The sequence below is a fragment of the Squalius cephalus genome (assembly GCF_949319135.1).
Source record: "Squalius cephalus genome assembly, chromosome: 1".
In the NCBI taxonomy this organism is placed as follows: domain Eukaryota; kingdom Metazoa; phylum Chordata; class Actinopteri; order Cypriniformes; family Leuciscidae; genus Squalius; species Squalius cephalus.
The window spans coordinates 54,296,977-54,315,559 of NC_137122.1; the positions used below are offsets into that span (position 1 = coordinate 54,296,977).

An 18,583-nucleotide genomic window follows, 5' to 3' on the forward strand; every position below is an offset into this window, starting at 1 on the left:
CCAAATCTGTTTTGCCATTATGCTATTATTACGGAGAAATCTGATCCCAGACCAGCAGTTACGGACAGCTCTTCACTCAATCAGCCGTTGAGGCCTCTGTCCTCAACGCCGCATATTAAAGCCAATGAATAATTAATGATTTCCTTCAGCTGAGACTCTTCAGATGCACTTTGTTCGCCATGATGGTTTTGAATTGCTTGAAATATGATTGAAATCACTTCAAATAGGAAAATACAGTTAAGTTCAACATGTGCAGTGCAAGTCATAGGCTACATAAAATTTGAATGAGAACATTATTATAATTGTGTGCTTGGGACATGGATTTTAATGGTGAGACTTTAGTTTTTGTAATCAGGCTCTCAAAAAATTATATACAAATTTGAACTTAGATTTATCAGCCAATTTATCGGTTATCGACTTTCAAATTTAAAGAGTTATCGGTTATCGGCCAAAGTTTTCATATCGGTGCATCCCTAGTAAAATTGACTTGCACTGAGACACATGCCATGGCAGGGACTTCCTGCTGACTTAATTTGTACTTAAATTAAGCTAGTTATAATTATTACACCCTTGCCCAACTCAACCCCTTACAGAAACCTTTAGCAGTTATATATGTGAGATGCTGGATGAAGCACATTGACTTAAGTTGTGGCTTTTCCAGCGTCTGTACAAGGTTTTGGAGGAACTGGATGAAAAGAAAGCAGACAAGGAACTGGTGGAGATGAAGATTGAAATTGTGAGTTGTTTCTTTATACCATTCATAAATATTTCAAGTTCCCCATGGGACACTCACAATCAGTGGACGTCGTCTCTTTTCTCCTCAGAAAGCAGACAAACAGGCTCTGGAGAGCAAGGTGAGCCGCATGCAGTTCGACAGCGTGATCGAGCAGCTCAATAACATGTTACAGGAGCTGCTCGGGAAGATCAGCGGGCAGGAGAAGGACTGGAACAAGCTCATCGAGAAGATCTCCACTGAGATGGACTGCAAGGTGAGAGAAGGATGGACAGAAGCAGTGCTGTTGGTACAATTCTTCCTTAAAGTCATTTAACATCTCTGTGGTGTAAGAAATATTTTTTCACTGTTAGGAACCTGTACGTCTTAAAGGAACATGGCGACTTTTTGGGACTTTAGCTTATTCACCGTATCCCCCAGAGTTAGAGAAGTCCATTCATACCCTTCTCATCTCCTTGCGTGCCGCAACTCTGTCTGACGCACCCACTGCTAGCCTAGCTTAGCACAAAGACTGGAGGTAAACGGCTCCAGCTAGCATACTGCTCCCAATAAGTGACAAAATAACACCAACATTTTCCTATTTACATGTTGTGATTTGTATAGTCACAGCGTGTACAAATAACAAGGTCACATGAGACACAGCCATCTTCTAACCGTATACATACTGGGAACTATATTCTCAGAAGGCGAAGCACTGCTACTTGGGCGGAGTGATTTACTCCAACTCTGAGCGAACTCTCTGCTCCTCACCACGGGGCTTTTAAGGCGCTGCGAGCAAATCACTCCGCCCAAGTAGCAGTGCTTCGTAAAAAGTAAAAAAAAAAAAAAAAGAAAAAAAAAAAAATTATAAAAGTTTACGTTTATTGTTAGGAAAATGCACACAAATACTATTTTTAATATTTATATGAAATATTTATATATTATACAAAACGTGTTTTACTCAAAACGTGGTTTAAAAAAAACCTGTTAAACTGCAAGAAAATCAAAGCCATAAATATATACAAGTTGTGTTCCAAATTTGAGGTTGATATTACCAAACATGAGCTTTCAGTCAGATTTTGCTAGGCTGCAGTACCAAACGTTTCCACTAGATGAAATTCGTCTCCCATTAATTTCCAATGCGTCACTCACTTTGATCACGAGGAGCACAAGTGTGACTATTTTTTTTAGGACTATTTAACTTTTTCAAATCATGTCCATGATTCTTTGTGTGTTCACATAGCAAAGTGCCAAAATCTTTTCCAAGTTTCGTATAAAAAAATAAAATAAAAAAAACGATTGAAAATTAGCGAAGGTCACCAGAGGGTTAATCTAGCATTTCTGTTCTCTCCAATCTTAAAGACCCCCCTGAACTTCCATCATAAGTGGTTGGATAGAAACAAGTATTTTCTGTAAAATGTATGATTTGGGCTTTAGTTGAACCGGATTGAGCTGGATCCTCTGAAGAAACAGCTGGATGATCGCTGGAGGAACATCCACAAGAATTTGCAGACACAGTCGCTCCCCGAGCAGGACGACGCCGCTGGACTCAAGAAGTGAGTGACCAGATTCACTTTTTCTAAGACGTATAGACCTTATGCGCCGTAGCCATCTTTAGAGTTTTGTCTACTGAAAATGTCAGTAGTAGGCCAGGAAGATTTAAAAACAAGCGTTTTCATTCATAAATCTGTAAGATCTTACCTTCATGCTGTGGAAAATACAAACCGGAATGCAACGCAAGGAAAGGGCCACATGCTGGGAATTAGTTTACCAAGCATTTGCATCCTTGTGTATGTTTCTGAAATGTTCAGTCAGCCACTATTATATCTGAATAACCGTCATATGACTAACATGATGATGGTTGTATGAAACAAACCTCACTGTCTTTGTGTCTTTCCTACTTCGTCATAGACAATTAGTGGCCCGGTTTCACTGCATCTCCTGTGATCGTCCAGTGGACATGATGACACCAGGACAGTATGTACTTATTACACAGGACAACTGACATGACACGCATGACACACCTTGTTTTGTCAAAATTCATTAATTAAGAATTAGTTATGTAAAAAATATATTAAACTGTTCATACCGACAATACACTTTTTTTAGATTACTGTACGACTTGACTTGACTTGACTTGACTGATAAAATCAGAAGCAAACGAGGCAGGTAACGAGGGAGAGCAGTTGTGAAAAACTAACCAATAACATGATAACAAGATGGGTGTGGCTACACAATAAACAGCCGAGCACATGGCACAGGGAAACATGCATAAAGCCATGTGCTTGCACCAAACAGACAAAACACACCTAAACAGAAGGGCACATGTTCGCTCACAACAAGACAAGACACAAGCAGTGTCAGAGCTCTGTCACCCCACCAAGATTAAACAGACCGAAGTGACAGAACTCTGACACTACCCCCCCTCCTAATGAGGGACACCGAAACAAGACAGGTACATAACAACAATTATCAAGACAAAGACAAACAACAGAGACGACGAGGGAGGGAGGGAGGGAGGGTCAAGTCAATAATGGCAGAAGGCCCAAAACGTCACTAGAAGGGACCAGGGAGGAACGGGAGGGTTGAGCCAGGGAGGCTCAGACAGGTCTGGAGTCCCAGCTGAGATCCAGGGAGGTGCCGGTGGGACAGACCAGGCAGGCTCCCGCGTCTTGGGAGTCCCGGCAGAGGGCCAGTGGGGGAGCCAGTGGAACGGACCAGTCGGGCTCCGGGATCTCAGGAGTCCCAGCTGAGGGCCAAGGCGGAGCTGGTGGGACAGACCAGTCGGGCTCCGGTGTCTCAAAAGTCCCGGCAGATGGCCAAGGCGGAGCTGGTGGGACAGACCAGTCGGGTTCCGGTGTCACAGGAGTCCCAGCTGAGGGCCAGGGTGGAGCAAACAGCAGAGGTGGAGCCAGCAGGGCAAGAAGCTTGGGTGGCTCTGGGAAGGCCTCAGGGCCAGCAGCGGGCTCAGAGAAGGTCTCCGGGCAGGCACCTGGCTCAGGGAAGGCCTCGGGGTTGGCGGCGGGCTCAGGGAAGGCCTCCGGTCTGGTCTGTCCCACCAGCAAACAGCAGGGGTGGAGCCGGCAGGGCAAGAAGCTTGGGTGGCTCTGGGAAGGCCTCAGGGCCAGCAGCGGGCTCAGAGAAGGTCTCCGGGCAGGCACCTGGCTCAGGGAAGGCCTCGATGTTGGCGGCGGGCTCAGGGAAGGCCTCCGGGCCGGCAGCGGGCTCAGGGAAGGCCTCCGGGTCGGCAGTGGGCTCTGGGAAGGCCTCCGGGTCAGCAGTAGGCTCAGGGAATGCCTCCGGGCCGGCAGCGGGCTCTGGGAAGGCCTCCGGGCCGGCAGCGGGCTCTGGGAAGGCCTCCTGGTCGACAGCGGGCTCAGGGAAGGCCTCGGGGTTGGCAGCGGGCTCAGGGAAGGCCTCCGGGCCGGCAGCGGGCTCTGGGAAGGCCTCCTGGTCGACAGCGGGCTCAGGGAAGGCCTCGGGGTTGGCAGCGGGCTCAGGGAAGGCCCCCGGGCCGGCAGCGGGCTCTGGGAAGGCCTCTGGGCCTGCAGCGGACTTAGTTAAGAAATCCACCAACCCCCGAAGGGAAAGGTGTTCCTTGTCGAATATCCTCTCCGGGCTAAGGGGTTCATCAAGGGCCAAAGTCCTTGAGAGCCATGTCATTGTATTCCAGCCCCTCAGCAACACTCCTGAACTCCCGGGAAAACTCCCTCAGGTCAGTCCCCCATTGATGGAGGAACCTAAGTGCACTGACCTGGAACACGCGCTGGTGTATGGGGTTGCAGGCAGTGAAGGTTGGTAGATGGTGTGAGCCTCTTCTCCACTGAGTCCCCATATTTGCAGCATCATCCTCCATGCCCTTAGAACTGGGAGATGGGAAGAGGAAGATACCCATCTCTACTAAGTCTTCCTTTGTGGCTGGATTGTTCTGTCACTGTATGGTCATGGTTTAATTTCTTTATTAAATAATACAAGTAAATAAACAAACACAACAAAAACTACCCTTAGGGTGAAAGACTTGACTTGACTTGGATTTGGCAACATACAAAGACATACCATGGCCAACAATGACAATCCAGCCCAGGAAGGTAACAAAGGAGAGCAGGTGGGACAAATGATAAAATCAGAAGCTAACGAGGGAGAGCATTTGGGAAAAACTAACCAATAACTAGAAAACAAGATGGGTGTGGCTACACAATAAACAGCCGAGCACATGGCACAGGGAAACATGCAGGAAGCCATGTGCTTGCACCAAACAGACAAAACACACCTAAACAGAAGGGCACATGTTCGCTCACAACAAGACAAGACACAAGCAGTGTCAGAGCTCTGACACCCCACCAAGAATAAACAGACCGAAGTGACAGAACTCTGACAATGTCAAGTGAAGTAACCCAATGATAGACTGAATGATTATCATGATTAAGACTTAATATGTCTGTGTGTTTAATATTTTTTTACAGTAATTAAGATGGTGAAAATACTTAAGTATATTCAAGATGTTACTTTATGGTTGCATCACATGACATTTTTCAAATCAATATTGGGATTGAGATTCAGTATTTACTTTTCTAAGACCTTGTCACTTGTTATTTTAAATAGATATTTAAGAAGTTTCTGCTTGTCATATTCTCAAGAAGATGTCTTTGCTTTGTGTCTGTGAATGTTTGCAGGCTCATGTCCACCCTGCCCTTGGCCCCGGGACTGCCCTCTCACAGGTCCAGCCGGCCCTACTCTGTGTACGAGCTGGAGCAGATGCGCCAGCACTGCAGGAGGTGAGACCACTCAAACACACACACACATTTACCACTGCCTGTCCACAAGAGGGACTCAACCTCACTGTTTTCTGCAGATTCCACACACTAAACCTGGCATGAACCAGTGTTAATTTTGGCAGCCATTTTTGATTTAGTCTTAGTCTTCATCTTCAGACGAAAATGCTTATTGGTCTTCGTCACATTTTAGTCATTTTGTCTTTCATAGTTTTAGTCTAGTTTTAGTTGACGAAAAGTCATTGCATTTTTGTCAACTTTTAGTCAAACTGCAGTTACCGAAATACATTATGTAATCTTTAGACAAAAAAAATTCATTATAATTTTTATCTCTAGGCCAACTCAATTAAGCTTATGAGAAATTTAAATGAAGGTAACAGGCTGTATTGACATTGCACTCTATAGCAGTAGCACTTGTGCAATTCTACATACCCCTTTTCCTAAGTTCAGTGCTTCAGTGGTTTTTAGAGTGACCTACCCATTAAGGGACAATATTTGCCCCCTTTAATCGATTTTTCCAGTTAATTTTTTACCTTTATAAGTACCTTTATAAAATAAATAATGCTTTAAATTAAACCATGTTCAATAAATATGCAATAACGGTAAAAAACGAAGTGATACTTTTAAATATTAAATTAAAATCGCGAGTAGGTGGCGGTAAGTCACTGTCTTTATGAGTGAGTCATGGAGTCATTCATTCAGTAACGAAGCAAGTTGCTATATTTATGAACGGGTCATTGAATATCTCGATTCGTTCAAAGCCACAGATTCGTTCACGAATCACCGCTGTGTGCTGCAGTTCTGCTATGGCTTTCGTTGCAAAATAGAGCAATAAGCCTAATGACAATACTGTTTTAAATTGTTTGTTGAACTGTTATATAAAATCAATGTCACATTTGAAATCATGTGGATATTCAGGAAACACTGCATTCTTGTTCGTATAATATGATCAACATTAAAAATACTGCTGGATATCATCAGTCTGCATTTTGATCACAGATTTAGTCGCACAGATAGCGCAAGCAGTGTAAAATAAAATTGAAATTAAGCATTGAAATACTGGCCACATGAGCAGTTGCGATTACTGATGAAGTCTTTATAAGTACAATGAGAACTCTGGCTGTTTATTTGTCTCAGCCTGAAACCAGGTATTAACCAGGATAACTTTAGAACAGCTTGTTTTGAGAGAGGATGAGCGCAGACATGTTTTAATGTGCAGGCAGATATATCAAGAGCCCAGTCAGTTTCCTACATCAATGACACCCAAGCTGGGTTAGGTAGGGTTTGCCAGAACTTTCTCTGACCCGCTTCTGGACCACCCCGGGCCCAGGAAAGAGGAGCAGCCAGACCCTGAGCAAGCAGTGAGTTAGACTCATGACACATAGAGACAAGGTTCCGTATGTAGACGTCAGTTTACAGACTGGGTGCTGCTACTGTATCTTTTTTCAGAAAATGTATCTTGTGTAAAAAACTCCTGTAGTTACTCTGGTACATGTTCTGTGTATCTTCACTCTTACAAATAAGGGTTCTTTATTGGCATCTATGGTTCCATGAAGAACCTTTAACAGCCATGGAATCCTTCCATTGCACAGAAGAGTCGTTAAAGTGGAAAAAGATTCTTTAGATAATTCAAATGTTCTTTACTCGTAAGAATTTATTTTTATTTATTTTTTAAGAATGGTTCACTAAAAGATTCTTTGTGGGATTTAAAATGGTTCTTTTATGGCATTGCTGCGAAAACCCCTTTTCAGAATCTTTATCTTTAAAGCCTTGTTCATACTGTCAGTTCAAATCTGATTTTGTGCATATCTGACTGGAATTATCATATTTTTAGCAAGTGTGAATGACAAAAAAAATCGAATGAAATATGATTTTTACAAATTTTTACGTTTCAAGCTACATTTATTTCAGTCATGACAACTCTCAAAATAGTTTTAGCATCTTGATGAACATGGAGATGTTCGTGTATTTGGTCTTGGAGGACTAGATCTGATATCCATGCTGCTACTGCAGAGCAAGTATGGGGAGGTGGAGGGGTTCAGAAGAACTACAGTACAAACACTGAACCTGAATATTTGAATGTTGAGCAAGTAATCTCATTGGCTGCAGGATCAGCAGAGGCCAATCAGCTTGTGTCATGCTGTAATGATGTGATCGCTTGCAGATTGCATGTAAAGGACCGATCAGACGGCGCCCTCTAGAGTTTCATGACTGAATTAGATTTATGTGGTTTGATATCCTATTCAAATCACATTTCTGTAAATCTATTTCAGCAGAGACGGCAGCACGGAGTAAAGCTGCACATGTCAGCCTCCTACATTTCTGCCTTTGCTTCATTAAGCCCAAATTATATATATATAATTTTTTATTTTTTTTTATTTATTTTTTACACGTAACCTAGAATCCGTGCACAGTGCTTGTGGCGTGAGCAAATCAGATCTGATATGCTGTGATACACAGTGTAGACAGTCAATAATTCAGATCGGATATGCAATTAATCAGATTTGGACTGACAGTGTGACATAGTCTAAGAGTTGAATGTTGTATTCAGTGAGAGGATCCCAGAAATGGCGGATTACAGTTACTTGGCCCGTAGCTGCGGGGGCAGTCACACCCTCACCTATCCCAGCCGCCGCTACACCCGCATTCAGCACATCACACATCTGATCCAGAGTGACGAGGAGAGTCAGCCCATGTCCTCTGGACTACCCACACAGGTCTGAGATGTGACGCTCACACAATCATTCTGAACTGTGTGTATGTATGAACTGTGAGCTCTGTTCCTATAGGCTGAAGAAGCGAACATCATGGGTTTGAACGGACAGGTCTATAAGGGCCGAATGAACAGCAGAGCAGTGAGGCTCTCCGAGACAAGATTACCCACCATCTCTCCTCGAGAAGGCAAGATCACATGTCAAAATCACAGCAACATCTAGCCTTAACATACACTAGTGGCCAGAGGGGATATTTACACTATATTTGCTTTTAATGACCCTTCAAGTTTGATTAAACCATCAAAATATAAGGAATATATTATCGGGGTAAAGACAACACTACATTTGGTGACGGTTTTGAACTGCCAAATTATTAGGCAAAAAGGCAAACTACAGCTACAAAAATCTACAAACAAAAAGGGTAACACTTTGTTTTGTAAAGTTTAAAGTTTATTACTTTATACAAATCTATGTACGGTCTATCTCATTCTTTCCCCATCGCCATGGCCATTTATGCCAGCTTTCTAGATCTGGAACTGACATGAGAACAGTTGAGCACATGAATGATTGATTCTTGTGTTGGAAACTGTTCATTGATGGTAGAAGCTTCTGTTGTGTTCGGGACAATGTGCAGACTCAATACGGGGGCCCTGATCATGCTGCACCTCACGACTTGTTACGTAACACATCTTAAAGGGATAGTTCACCCAAAAAATGAAAATTCTGTCATCATTTACTCACCCTCAAGTTGTTTCAAACCTGTAAGAATTTCTTTTTTCTGCTGAACACAAAATAAGATATTTTGAAAAATGTCTGTAACCAAACAGTTGATGGACCCCATTGACTTCCATAGTATTTTTTTTCCTACTATGGAAGTCAATGGGGTCCATCAACTGTTTGGTTACAGACATTTTTCAAAATATCTTATTTTAACCAAACAGTTGATGGACCCCATTGACTTCCATAGTATTTTTTTTCCTACTATGGAAGTCAATGGGGTCCATCAACTGTTTGGTTACAGACATTTTTCAAAATATCTTATTTTAACCAAACAGTTGATGGACCCCATTGACTTCCATAGTATTTTTTTTCCTACTATGGAAGTCAATGGGGTCCATCAACTGTTTGGTTACAGACATTTTTCAAAATATCTTATTTTGTGTTCAGCAGAAAAAAGAAATTCTTACAGGTTTGAAACAACTTGAGGGTGAGTAAATGATGACAGAATTTTCATTTTTGGGTGAACTATCCCTTTAACATGAACCCATCTGTACGCTTGGCCCACTTTATTCTCGTCTTGCAATGGAAGACTGTCTAGACTGCGGGGGAGAAGAAGAGCACCCCGGGATCAGACAGAAATATACAGAAGATTGCGGAAACTTTGATTTAGAGTAGTTGGTTGCGTTGTAATTTTATTCAGAATTGAGGTGAAAGGGTAAAAGGAGGGCAATAGGGCTTGGGACTGGATTTGTATGGGGGAAGGGGTTTTATGTTTCCTTGCTAAACTGCAGAGCTGCAATGAGAAACCATTGGGAAGTGACAACAGACCTGGAGGAAAATTAGCCTCAGATCGTTGCTCTTCATTGTGTCACTGAATCAAGGAAAGATGGTTGAAAGTCATCCGAAAGACACCTGCTTGGCAGATGAGCCATGTCATGCTTGACCGAGCAAAAGTTTGGCAGCTTGTCCATGTCACGCAGTAAAGAGATGATTTATGAGAAGATGAGTCCAGTTTTTAAGGTCAGAAGTCTGTTTCCCAACAAAGCAGAAGTCTTTTTCTTGAAGATTCATAGAGGAACAATCATAACCTTCTAAGACAGACCATTGTACCGTTGTTTCTGATTCAATTACATGATTATCAGTAATAAGCATTTCATTTCCTCATAAAAGATTCTTATACCTCAAGGCCTGGTTTAACAAACAGGGCTTAGAATAAGCCAGGATTAGGCCTTAGTTAAATTAGGACATTTAAGTAGCTTTTATAAATGTGCCTTAGAAGAAAAAAACATTACTGGTGTGCATCTTGAGACAAAACAATGGCACGGACATATTTTAAAGGGTAACTCTGGCCAAAATGCAACCTAGGGTCTTTTTGTTAATCTACCCGAGGCCAACTTTCATGTAAAAGCATAATTAGAATGGAAACTCCACTTTAAAGTTTGACCGTAGTTTCGTTTTCGGTCAAATTGCCTTTTGAAAGGGAGTGCTAGGGGCACTTCTATGATCGCATCAAAAATCGCTATTTTTAAAACACTAAGAAGGCTCGACACAACATGAAACTTTGCTCGAAGTATCACCAGGGGCTCTACACATGAACTCGAGCATTGAGAACATTGTTTGTGTACACAGAGTTTACTAAAAAGAAAGATTTTAAACAACTCACCGTAGCTGTTGTCGTTTCCGTCCGCCGGCATTTTGACAGTCAAAAATAGTCGACCTCCGAATGTGAATGATCTGTCTCTGAATTTTAGTATTGCTTCTTATATGAGGATCCTTTTTCAAATACAAGGTCAATATTGATTTTCACTAACGACAAAACAACAAATTATCCGTGAATTTGTATGGAACTAAGCTTTACGAGCTTTCCATCTTTACTCTCCTCCCTGTTACGTTGCATTCAGAGATCGACTATTTTTGACTGTCAAAATGCCGGCGGACGGAAACAACAACGGCTACAGTGAGTTGTTCAAAATCTTTCTTTTTAGTAAACTCTGTGTACACAAACAATGTTCTCAATGCTCGAGTTCATGTGTAGAGCCCCTGGTGATACTGCGAGCAAAGTTTCATGTTGTGTCGAGCCTTCTTAGTGTTTTAAAAATAGTGATTTTTGATGCTATCATAGTCGTGCCCCAAGCAAGGCAATTCAAAAGGCAATTTGACCAAAAACGAAACTACGGTCAAACTTAAAAGTGGCGTTTCCATTCAAATTATGCGTTTAAACGAAAGTTTGCCTTGGGTAGATTAACAAAAAGACCCTAGGTTGCATTTTGGCGAGAGTTACCCTTTAAGATATGCCAGTGCCAGTTGCTTTCAGTTAAAACAGCTCAAACATTCAGTTTAGTCTGCGACTAGATTTAAAGGGTTAGTTCACCCAAAAATGAAAATTCTGTCATTAATTACTCACCCTTGTGTTGTTCCAAACGCGTAAGACTTTCTTTCATCTTCAGAACACAAATGAAGATCTTTTTAATAAAATCTGAGAGATTTCTGTTCCTCCATTGACCGCTACGCAACTACAACTTTGACACTTCGAAAAGTTAAAAACCATAACTAATCCATATGAATTGAGTGGCTTAGTTCAAATTTTCTGAAGAGACTTGATCGCTTTATTTGATGTACAGATTTAATTTAGACTTTTATTCACATTTAAACATACATCAGCGAACAGATGTGCTGCGTAACACAAGAATGAACCTCATTTATTTCTATAAGAAAAAAAAAAAGACCAATCTGAAACGCCCTGTGAAATCTGAGCTTGCAAAGTCAGTGCTTGAAATCCGTTCTGCACATCCGTTCAGTCGTTAAGTGTCCCCGGCATTAGGAAAATTATCCATGATTTTGTGATCGATTTTGTGATTGCTCCATTCGTTGGCATGAGAACATTTTCCAAAAAATATGATTAAATGGTGGATAATATCATATCTATAAGAAAAATACAAAAAAACATACTACTCTGAAACACCCTGTGAAATCCGTACTCGGAAAGTCCTTGCTTGAAATCCGTTCTGCATGATCTTCTTGTTCGTTAACATTGTCAGGGTCTGAATCGGGTTTGAAATTGATGCCATCGTTAATATTTGCATCTGAGTAGAGCTCGCGGTTATGGAGGGGCGGGACAATTCCTGAACTCACGCTAAGCTCTGCGAATCACAACACACACTGTTCCAGCTAACCAATCACAGCACATTTCATATGTAGGAAGGAGGGACTTCAACGAAAAGGACACGTTCAACCAGACTGGGGAGAGAGGAGCTGTAATCATGTAAAATATGTGAAAAATAATGTGTTTTTGAACAATCAAGCATGAAAACATTCTAGTACACCCCAAAAACAAAATCAAGACTTCGTAAAAGGATATAATAGGACCCCTTTAAAACACACGCACAGCAGTGAAGAACGAAGCTGTTTAAGTTGGCTGTAAATGAACATTGCACAAGCTATTTTAGTTACAAGGCTAACGGTGTTGAAGGGCTGGTAACACTGAGGTGCTGTTCTTGACCTTTGAACTTTAAATACCCTGTCTCTGCCCAAGTTGAGGCTCACAAGGTTATGGCCTGTGCTGTGTGTATATCTTATCCATGCCTGAACTAACGGAGACGTCAAATTAGTCAATGGTAAACAAAGTCAGACTGTTTTTTTCTGGGCGGCTCCCGAGTCCCAGCAGCAGCATGTGTGAAATGGTCAGTGGTGTTTGTCAAGCCAAGTATCAAACCTCATTGGTTTTCACACGGCAAGTGAACATGCTTGAGCTTCCGTTTAGCACAACTGATGTGGGAGTTGATGAGCAACTTGCGAATAAAAGCCTAAAGTAAATCTTTTCAAGCATTTAAAGCGATAGTCTCTTCAGAAAATTTGGACTAAACCGCTCAATTCATATGGATTAGTTTTACGATCTCTTTATGAACTTTTTGAAGCATCAAAGTGTTAGTTGCATAGACTGTCAATGGAGGAGAAAGCTCTCAGACTTCATCAAAAAGATCTTAATTTGTAATCAGAAGATGAATGAAAGTCTTACGGGTTTGGAACGACATGATGGTGAGTAAATGATGGCAGAATTTTTATTTTTGGGTGAACTAATCCCTTTAAGCCTTGCCTGTGAAACCGGGCACAAGTCTTTTATTTTTTTCTGATTGGATGTAAGTTTGTAATGTGATTCATCTGGAACCTGCTGGGTTTGTTCAAGAGAAAAGAAAATATTAAAATCAATTTTAATTTAGAAATTTGAAACATGATCATCGTAAAATAGGTGTATCTTAGTCATTGCATGTATGAATTGCATTTGTAATGTATTTCTGAATGAATTAATAGATCTATTAATAGATTTAATAGATTTCGAAATACAGCTGACTGACTTCAGGAACAAAGCTGACTGATAAAAGTCAGTGTTTCTGTCACTGCCCTCATGCCTGACATGTGGATCGTTGATGGTGTTGCAGGAAACTGGAAGAGCAAAGACAAGGAGAGCCGCTCGCAGTCCCAGAGGTCCAGTGTAGTGGATACTGGCCGTGGAAGTGCCAAGACTCAGCGCAGCCACTCAGGTGTGTTATGAGGAGCCGGCTTTAAAGGGGTCCTGTTGAGCTTTTCCACTTTTTCAACTTTAGTTAGTGTGTAATGTTGCTGTTTGAGCATAAAAAAGATCTACAAGGTTACAAAGCTCAAAGTCCACTCCAAAGGGGAGATATTTTATTTAACAGAATCCACTTTTATAATAATCTCCGCCCACGGAATACGCAAAAAAGTTGGCGAGGCCTGGCTAAGCTGTGCTAGGGAAGCTGAAGAGTCACTGTTTTTTTCACCCTGGTAAAAGTTTGTCTTAAGGCTGACGAACTTAAAGAGGTTAAAATGTCTTTTTAACTGTGCGCTGAACGTTTTAAGGAGAAAAGCTTCCAGTAGAGAGTACAGTGCAGGCTATTCGCACAAAAGCCTCTCCTGAAAGAAGTAGCCGTTCCCATTTTGTCCGGACAATCTGTTGTTTATGGATCACAACTTGTATTATTATTTGTAGTTGTGTTTTCTATTTACAGTTCCAATTATACGTTTTATGTAGTTGCTATAATAGCTATGATGTAAACGATGGGCAAAGCTTTGCCTCTGCTAGCCTGTTAACTAACATCAAATACATTTTAACTTGCATGCCCAAGAGGGGTCTCAAAGATGGCCGCCGAGTGAAATGTGAAATGAACATCAAAGTCCCTTTAACACAAGTCATTTCACTCGGCGGCCATCTTTGAAGACCCATCTTGGGCATGCAAGTTCAGCTCCTATCTTTTTGAATGGGGAAATATCAAATTCTCCAAAACTGTTCGCCAAGCTTACGATTAAATTTCATACCTTAAATCACCTATGAAACCTGACAACAACTGTCTCATAAATTTTGTTTCTAAACGCTCGAATCATGACAGAAAACAACATTTTTCAGGCTGGATCAACCTAATGCACATGCACAGTGGAAGCGCGTCTGATTGTTTCTGTTGGAACCGGAGCTTCTAACAGCAGCTGCAGTGACACGATAACTTTACCAATGTCCGATTGGCTCTTATTTAGAAGGCAGGACTTATTCGCCATATTGAGCGTTGCACTTTCTCCCATTCAAAACAATACGAGTGACGCGTCTTGTGTTATTCTAGTTTTATTCAATATCTTTGCTAACATTACAGTATTGATGTAGTGTTTACTTTAGCTTTTGTAAGCTCTTGCTTTTGTTAGACTGTTCACCACCCCTTAAGCAGGGGACACACTTAACAACTGTAAGGCCGATTATGAATGTAATTTGATACTTACGACTGATAATGCCCAAACGCGATGAGTCAGAGACAACTAGTTGCGTTCACAGTCGGTGTTCAGAATCTGCTCCAGTCATTGGAAACAGTCTGTAAGTGTGTTCAGTTCAGTCTTAGAATGTTTCAGTTAGTTGTTAAGTGTCCCCGGCATTAGGAAAATTATCCATGATTTTGTGATCGATTTTGTGATTGCTCCAGTCGTTGGCATGAGAACATTTTCCAAAAAATATGATTAAATGGTGGATAATATCATATCTATCAGAAAAATGCAAAAAAACAGACCACTCTGAAACACCCTGTGAAATCCGTACTCAGAAAGTCATTGCTTGAAATCCGTTCTGCACGATATTCTTGTTCGTTAACATTGTCAGGGTCTGAATCGGGCTTGAAATGGTTTGAAATTGACACCATTGTTAATATTTACATCTGAGGAGAGCTTGCGGTTATGGAGGGGCGGGACATTTCCCGAACACACACTAAGCTCTGCCAATCACAACACACTCTTCCAGCCGTTTCACAGCACATTTCGGAAAGAGGGACTTCAACGAAAACGACACGTTCAACCAGACTGGGGAGTGAGGTGTTCACTGCTTTAATGCTAACTGCATTAAAGTTAATGCACACTGTTCATTAACTGCATGTCTATTCCAATATAAAATTGTATTACAGTTTACATTTATATTACATGCAATTATCTAAACTTTAGATGACTTAAGTACGTCTTTATATGTCATTTAAAAATTACATCTACATCTTGAAATATGGTTAAAGTTACTGCTGAATGAACTGACAAGCATTTATGGTCAACTAAACTAACATGTGCTTTAATGTCATTTCTAATATAAACATTCTAGTGTCATGGTGGTGACTTTACTGCACAAAAGTACATTTAATTTATATATATATCAGTGTCTGACAGATACATTACACGTTTGCCGGTTTACAACTTTGTTGTACCTGAAGCAGTTGAGTGATCTTTAACCTTTCACCTCTGCCCTCCACTATCACAGCTTCCAGTATCTCAGTGAGGGATCAGCCCCTGTCCTCCATGGACTGCCTGTCGCAGGACGTCCCGCTCCAGTCCTCATTCCATGACACCGCCACAGAGCGCAGCAAAGACCTCAACCAATCAGAAGATGAGCCGGTGACATCACTGTAGAGCTCCTCCAATAGGAGCCGCTCCATTGTTTGAGTGAAATGTTTACAGCAGGGCGAGACACAAGCTCTGTTCGTGTACAGAGTGTTCATCTGTAACGTCAATCTAAATAAGATTTAATAAACCTTTTTAAGCATTGCATCAAGTTATATCAAATACATAAAATATCGTTGGTTGTCCCATGTGATTAGTAACTCGCTTTCCCATTCTTAACCATCTCGCAGTGTTGATCTGAATCAGACCCAGTGCTTTCAGTCAGTTCAAACCAGTTTGAAGTATCTGGAATAGACGTCTGTTTCAGCACTGATCTACCTCTTGAAACGTAACAAACCAGCGCTTCTGTCAGTCAGTTTAAGCAGTTTATGGTGATAAGCTGTCCCACTGTTGCACCAGTGTTGAAAGCATGTTTCTATATGCAGTGAATTATTGCACACATGTATATAAAAAAATGCAATTCATTAAACATTAATCAGAAACATAATTGAGGTCTTGTGTTGAATTACAATGCAGTTGTTTTAAGTTTTGTTTGGAACTAATCATTTGATGACCTTGAGGTAAAAGGTACAAAAGTACACAGTGTCACAATACATTTTTCACGTGCAGATCACACACTCAGAAACACACATGTGCATTATATATATATATATATATATATATATATATATATATATATATATATATATATATATATATATATATATATATATATATACATGCACAAACACACATAAGGTATCTAGGAGTGGTCCAGACCAACCTTATATAGCAGTTTGTCTTACAGAAGGAAGCCTATACTTAACCAAGAACGTTTCGGGAAACTTGTATTAAATAAGGTAGCCTATAGTTTAAGCTTTAATGTATACAGTAGACTATCTTAAGAACAATGTAGCGTTAAGAAGGTTTCGGGAAACCCAGCCCAAATTCCTTGTGTCTGCAAACAATGGCAATAAATCGCTTTCTGATTCTGACAAATAGTACTTATTCTTAATCACACAAAGAAAGAAGCTTAAAGAGTGGTTAAATTAAATATAATTTGAAACAGGATGGAGCAGACAATGGTTCTACGAAATTTGGAGGCCTTTATATTCACAGGGCCCAGTAGTAACAGGACTGCCAGTGAGCCCTCATAGACTATAGAGCCTTGTTTAAGAGGCCTTGTGCAGGGGTGCCGCTAAGGGGGAGAAAGTTATGGCGATTCTAAGGGCCCGCACTTTTGGAATGTGTGCGGTAGGGGAATGTGTCCCAACCTCATATTCTTTCATAGGGCCCAAAATTTCTAGCAGCACCCTCTGAGGCTATGGGACACATATATTCAAGCATAAATAAACATTTGTTTTCATTGTTGATGGGTTTTCTGTACCAAACTGGATCGTGCAACCTTAAAGCCCAGAATTAGACACAGACGCTAAAGAAGACAAAGCTGTGAGGCGGTTCAACGGACCTTGTCTCTCAAAAAAAACGAGAAGAACAAATGCATGTAAATTGTTCGCAAAAAAAATCATGCCTATACTGTCGTGAAAGTTTACCCAAGAATGAATTTATGAACATTTACAAATTAATTCGGCTTGTGCTTAAACTAATTCAGACGATTTATATGAGAATGTAGGCTACAAATAGTTTGTTCTGTCTCACACAATTCTTCCCCAGGTCCTAGTGTCCCCCTCTCAAAAAACTCACTATTCTGAGAAAAAAAAAGTCAATAGAGTCTGGCTGCAGACTTGCACTTGCACTCTCAGACCTGCACTCTCAGACACCAGCGCTTCCTCTGCCTGTGACGTCACTTGCAATCGACACAACCACGTCCAATGCTGCGTTCCAGTCCAAAATTGTCATGCCCTTCACTTGCTAACTTCCCTTCGTCTCGTTCACTCGGATGTACGTCATTGCGAGTGCCCACTACTGGCGGAAACTGCAATGGTCTGAACTGGAACGTCCTAAGCCCTTGATCACTTGGAATCAGCTGTGGAGTTGATTTATTATTTACATTTTTTTCCCTTTAAGAATTTGTTTAATGCAGCATCCAAATGTTTATAGGTGTGTTTGGGTTGTTTTAAATTAAAAAAAAATTATAATTAATATATCATAGAGTTGTCTGTGTGGTGGTGATTAGACGAGATATGTGGTGACGTCACAATCGTACTGCATTGTGGGACATATAGGTGCCTGAAGTGTACATTTGAAGCAGACTCGCTCCCTCGGTCAAAATTGAGGGAACGAGGGTCTGTCCATATAAACTTCCCTCGTCCACTTCACGAAGTGGAACGCACTTCAAAATGGCGGCAGGGATTCCCCCGAGGGGAATGTGAGTGAGTGCTTAGGGAAGTTCGCAAGTGCGTGTCTAACAGTGGACTGGAACGCAGCACAGGTGATCTGAGGGCGCGCGCGCTTCCTGGTGTGTGACGTGTGCAGATCACTTGGACGTAAAAACGATATAAATACTGTTCGTTTTCTCACACAAACCACTCGTTTCGTGTCTTAGGCCATCAATGTGTACTTACGATGGGGAATTGTTTAATTTGGACTCTGTGGATGCTCTTTGAGACAGTGACCACAGACCTGCATTATACGACTGACAGACAAGAACGGTTTGACCTAAAACTATCAAAATTGAAACTACTGCGGAAAAAAAGACACCTACATCTTGGATGCCCTTGAGGTAAGCTAAAACATACCAAAATTTAATTTCAAAGTGCAACTGTGGTTACATACATCTTCTTAAACTCCATTTT

The 18,583-nt window shown here is 41.2% G+C and overlaps 1 protein-coding gene across 3 annotated transcripts in view; it reads left to right on the top strand.

Annotated features, from left to right (window-relative positions):
• Nucleotides 1-16,325, top strand: part of LOC307160263 (uncharacterized protein) — a 46,371-nt gene extending 30,046 nt beyond the window's left edge. Inside the window, exons 8-16 of one of the 3 annotated variants that reach the window (XM_079874219.1) lie at nucleotides 662-736; nucleotides 825-989; nucleotides 2,150-2,268; nucleotides 2,624-2,689; nucleotides 5,386-5,487; nucleotides 8,036-8,201; nucleotides 8,274-8,385; nucleotides 13,355-13,456; nucleotides 15,709-16,325. In XM_079874219.1, coding sequence (XP_079730345.1) covers nucleotides 662-736; nucleotides 825-989; nucleotides 2,150-2,268; nucleotides 2,624-2,689; nucleotides 5,386-5,487; nucleotides 8,036-8,201; nucleotides 8,274-8,385; nucleotides 13,355-13,456; nucleotides 15,709-15,857 — 1,056 coding nt within the window. In that variant the 3' untranslated portion in view covers nucleotides 15,858-16,325. Of the gene's footprint in view, nucleotides 1-661; nucleotides 737-824; nucleotides 990-2,149; nucleotides 2,269-2,623; nucleotides 2,690-5,385; nucleotides 5,488-8,035; nucleotides 8,202-8,273; nucleotides 8,386-13,354; nucleotides 13,457-15,708 lie in introns of those variants that run through there. The other 2 variants (XM_079874220.1, XM_079874221.1) reach the window with 2 other exon arrangements.
• The last annotated feature ends 2,258 nt before the right edge of the window (nucleotides 16,326-18,583 follow it).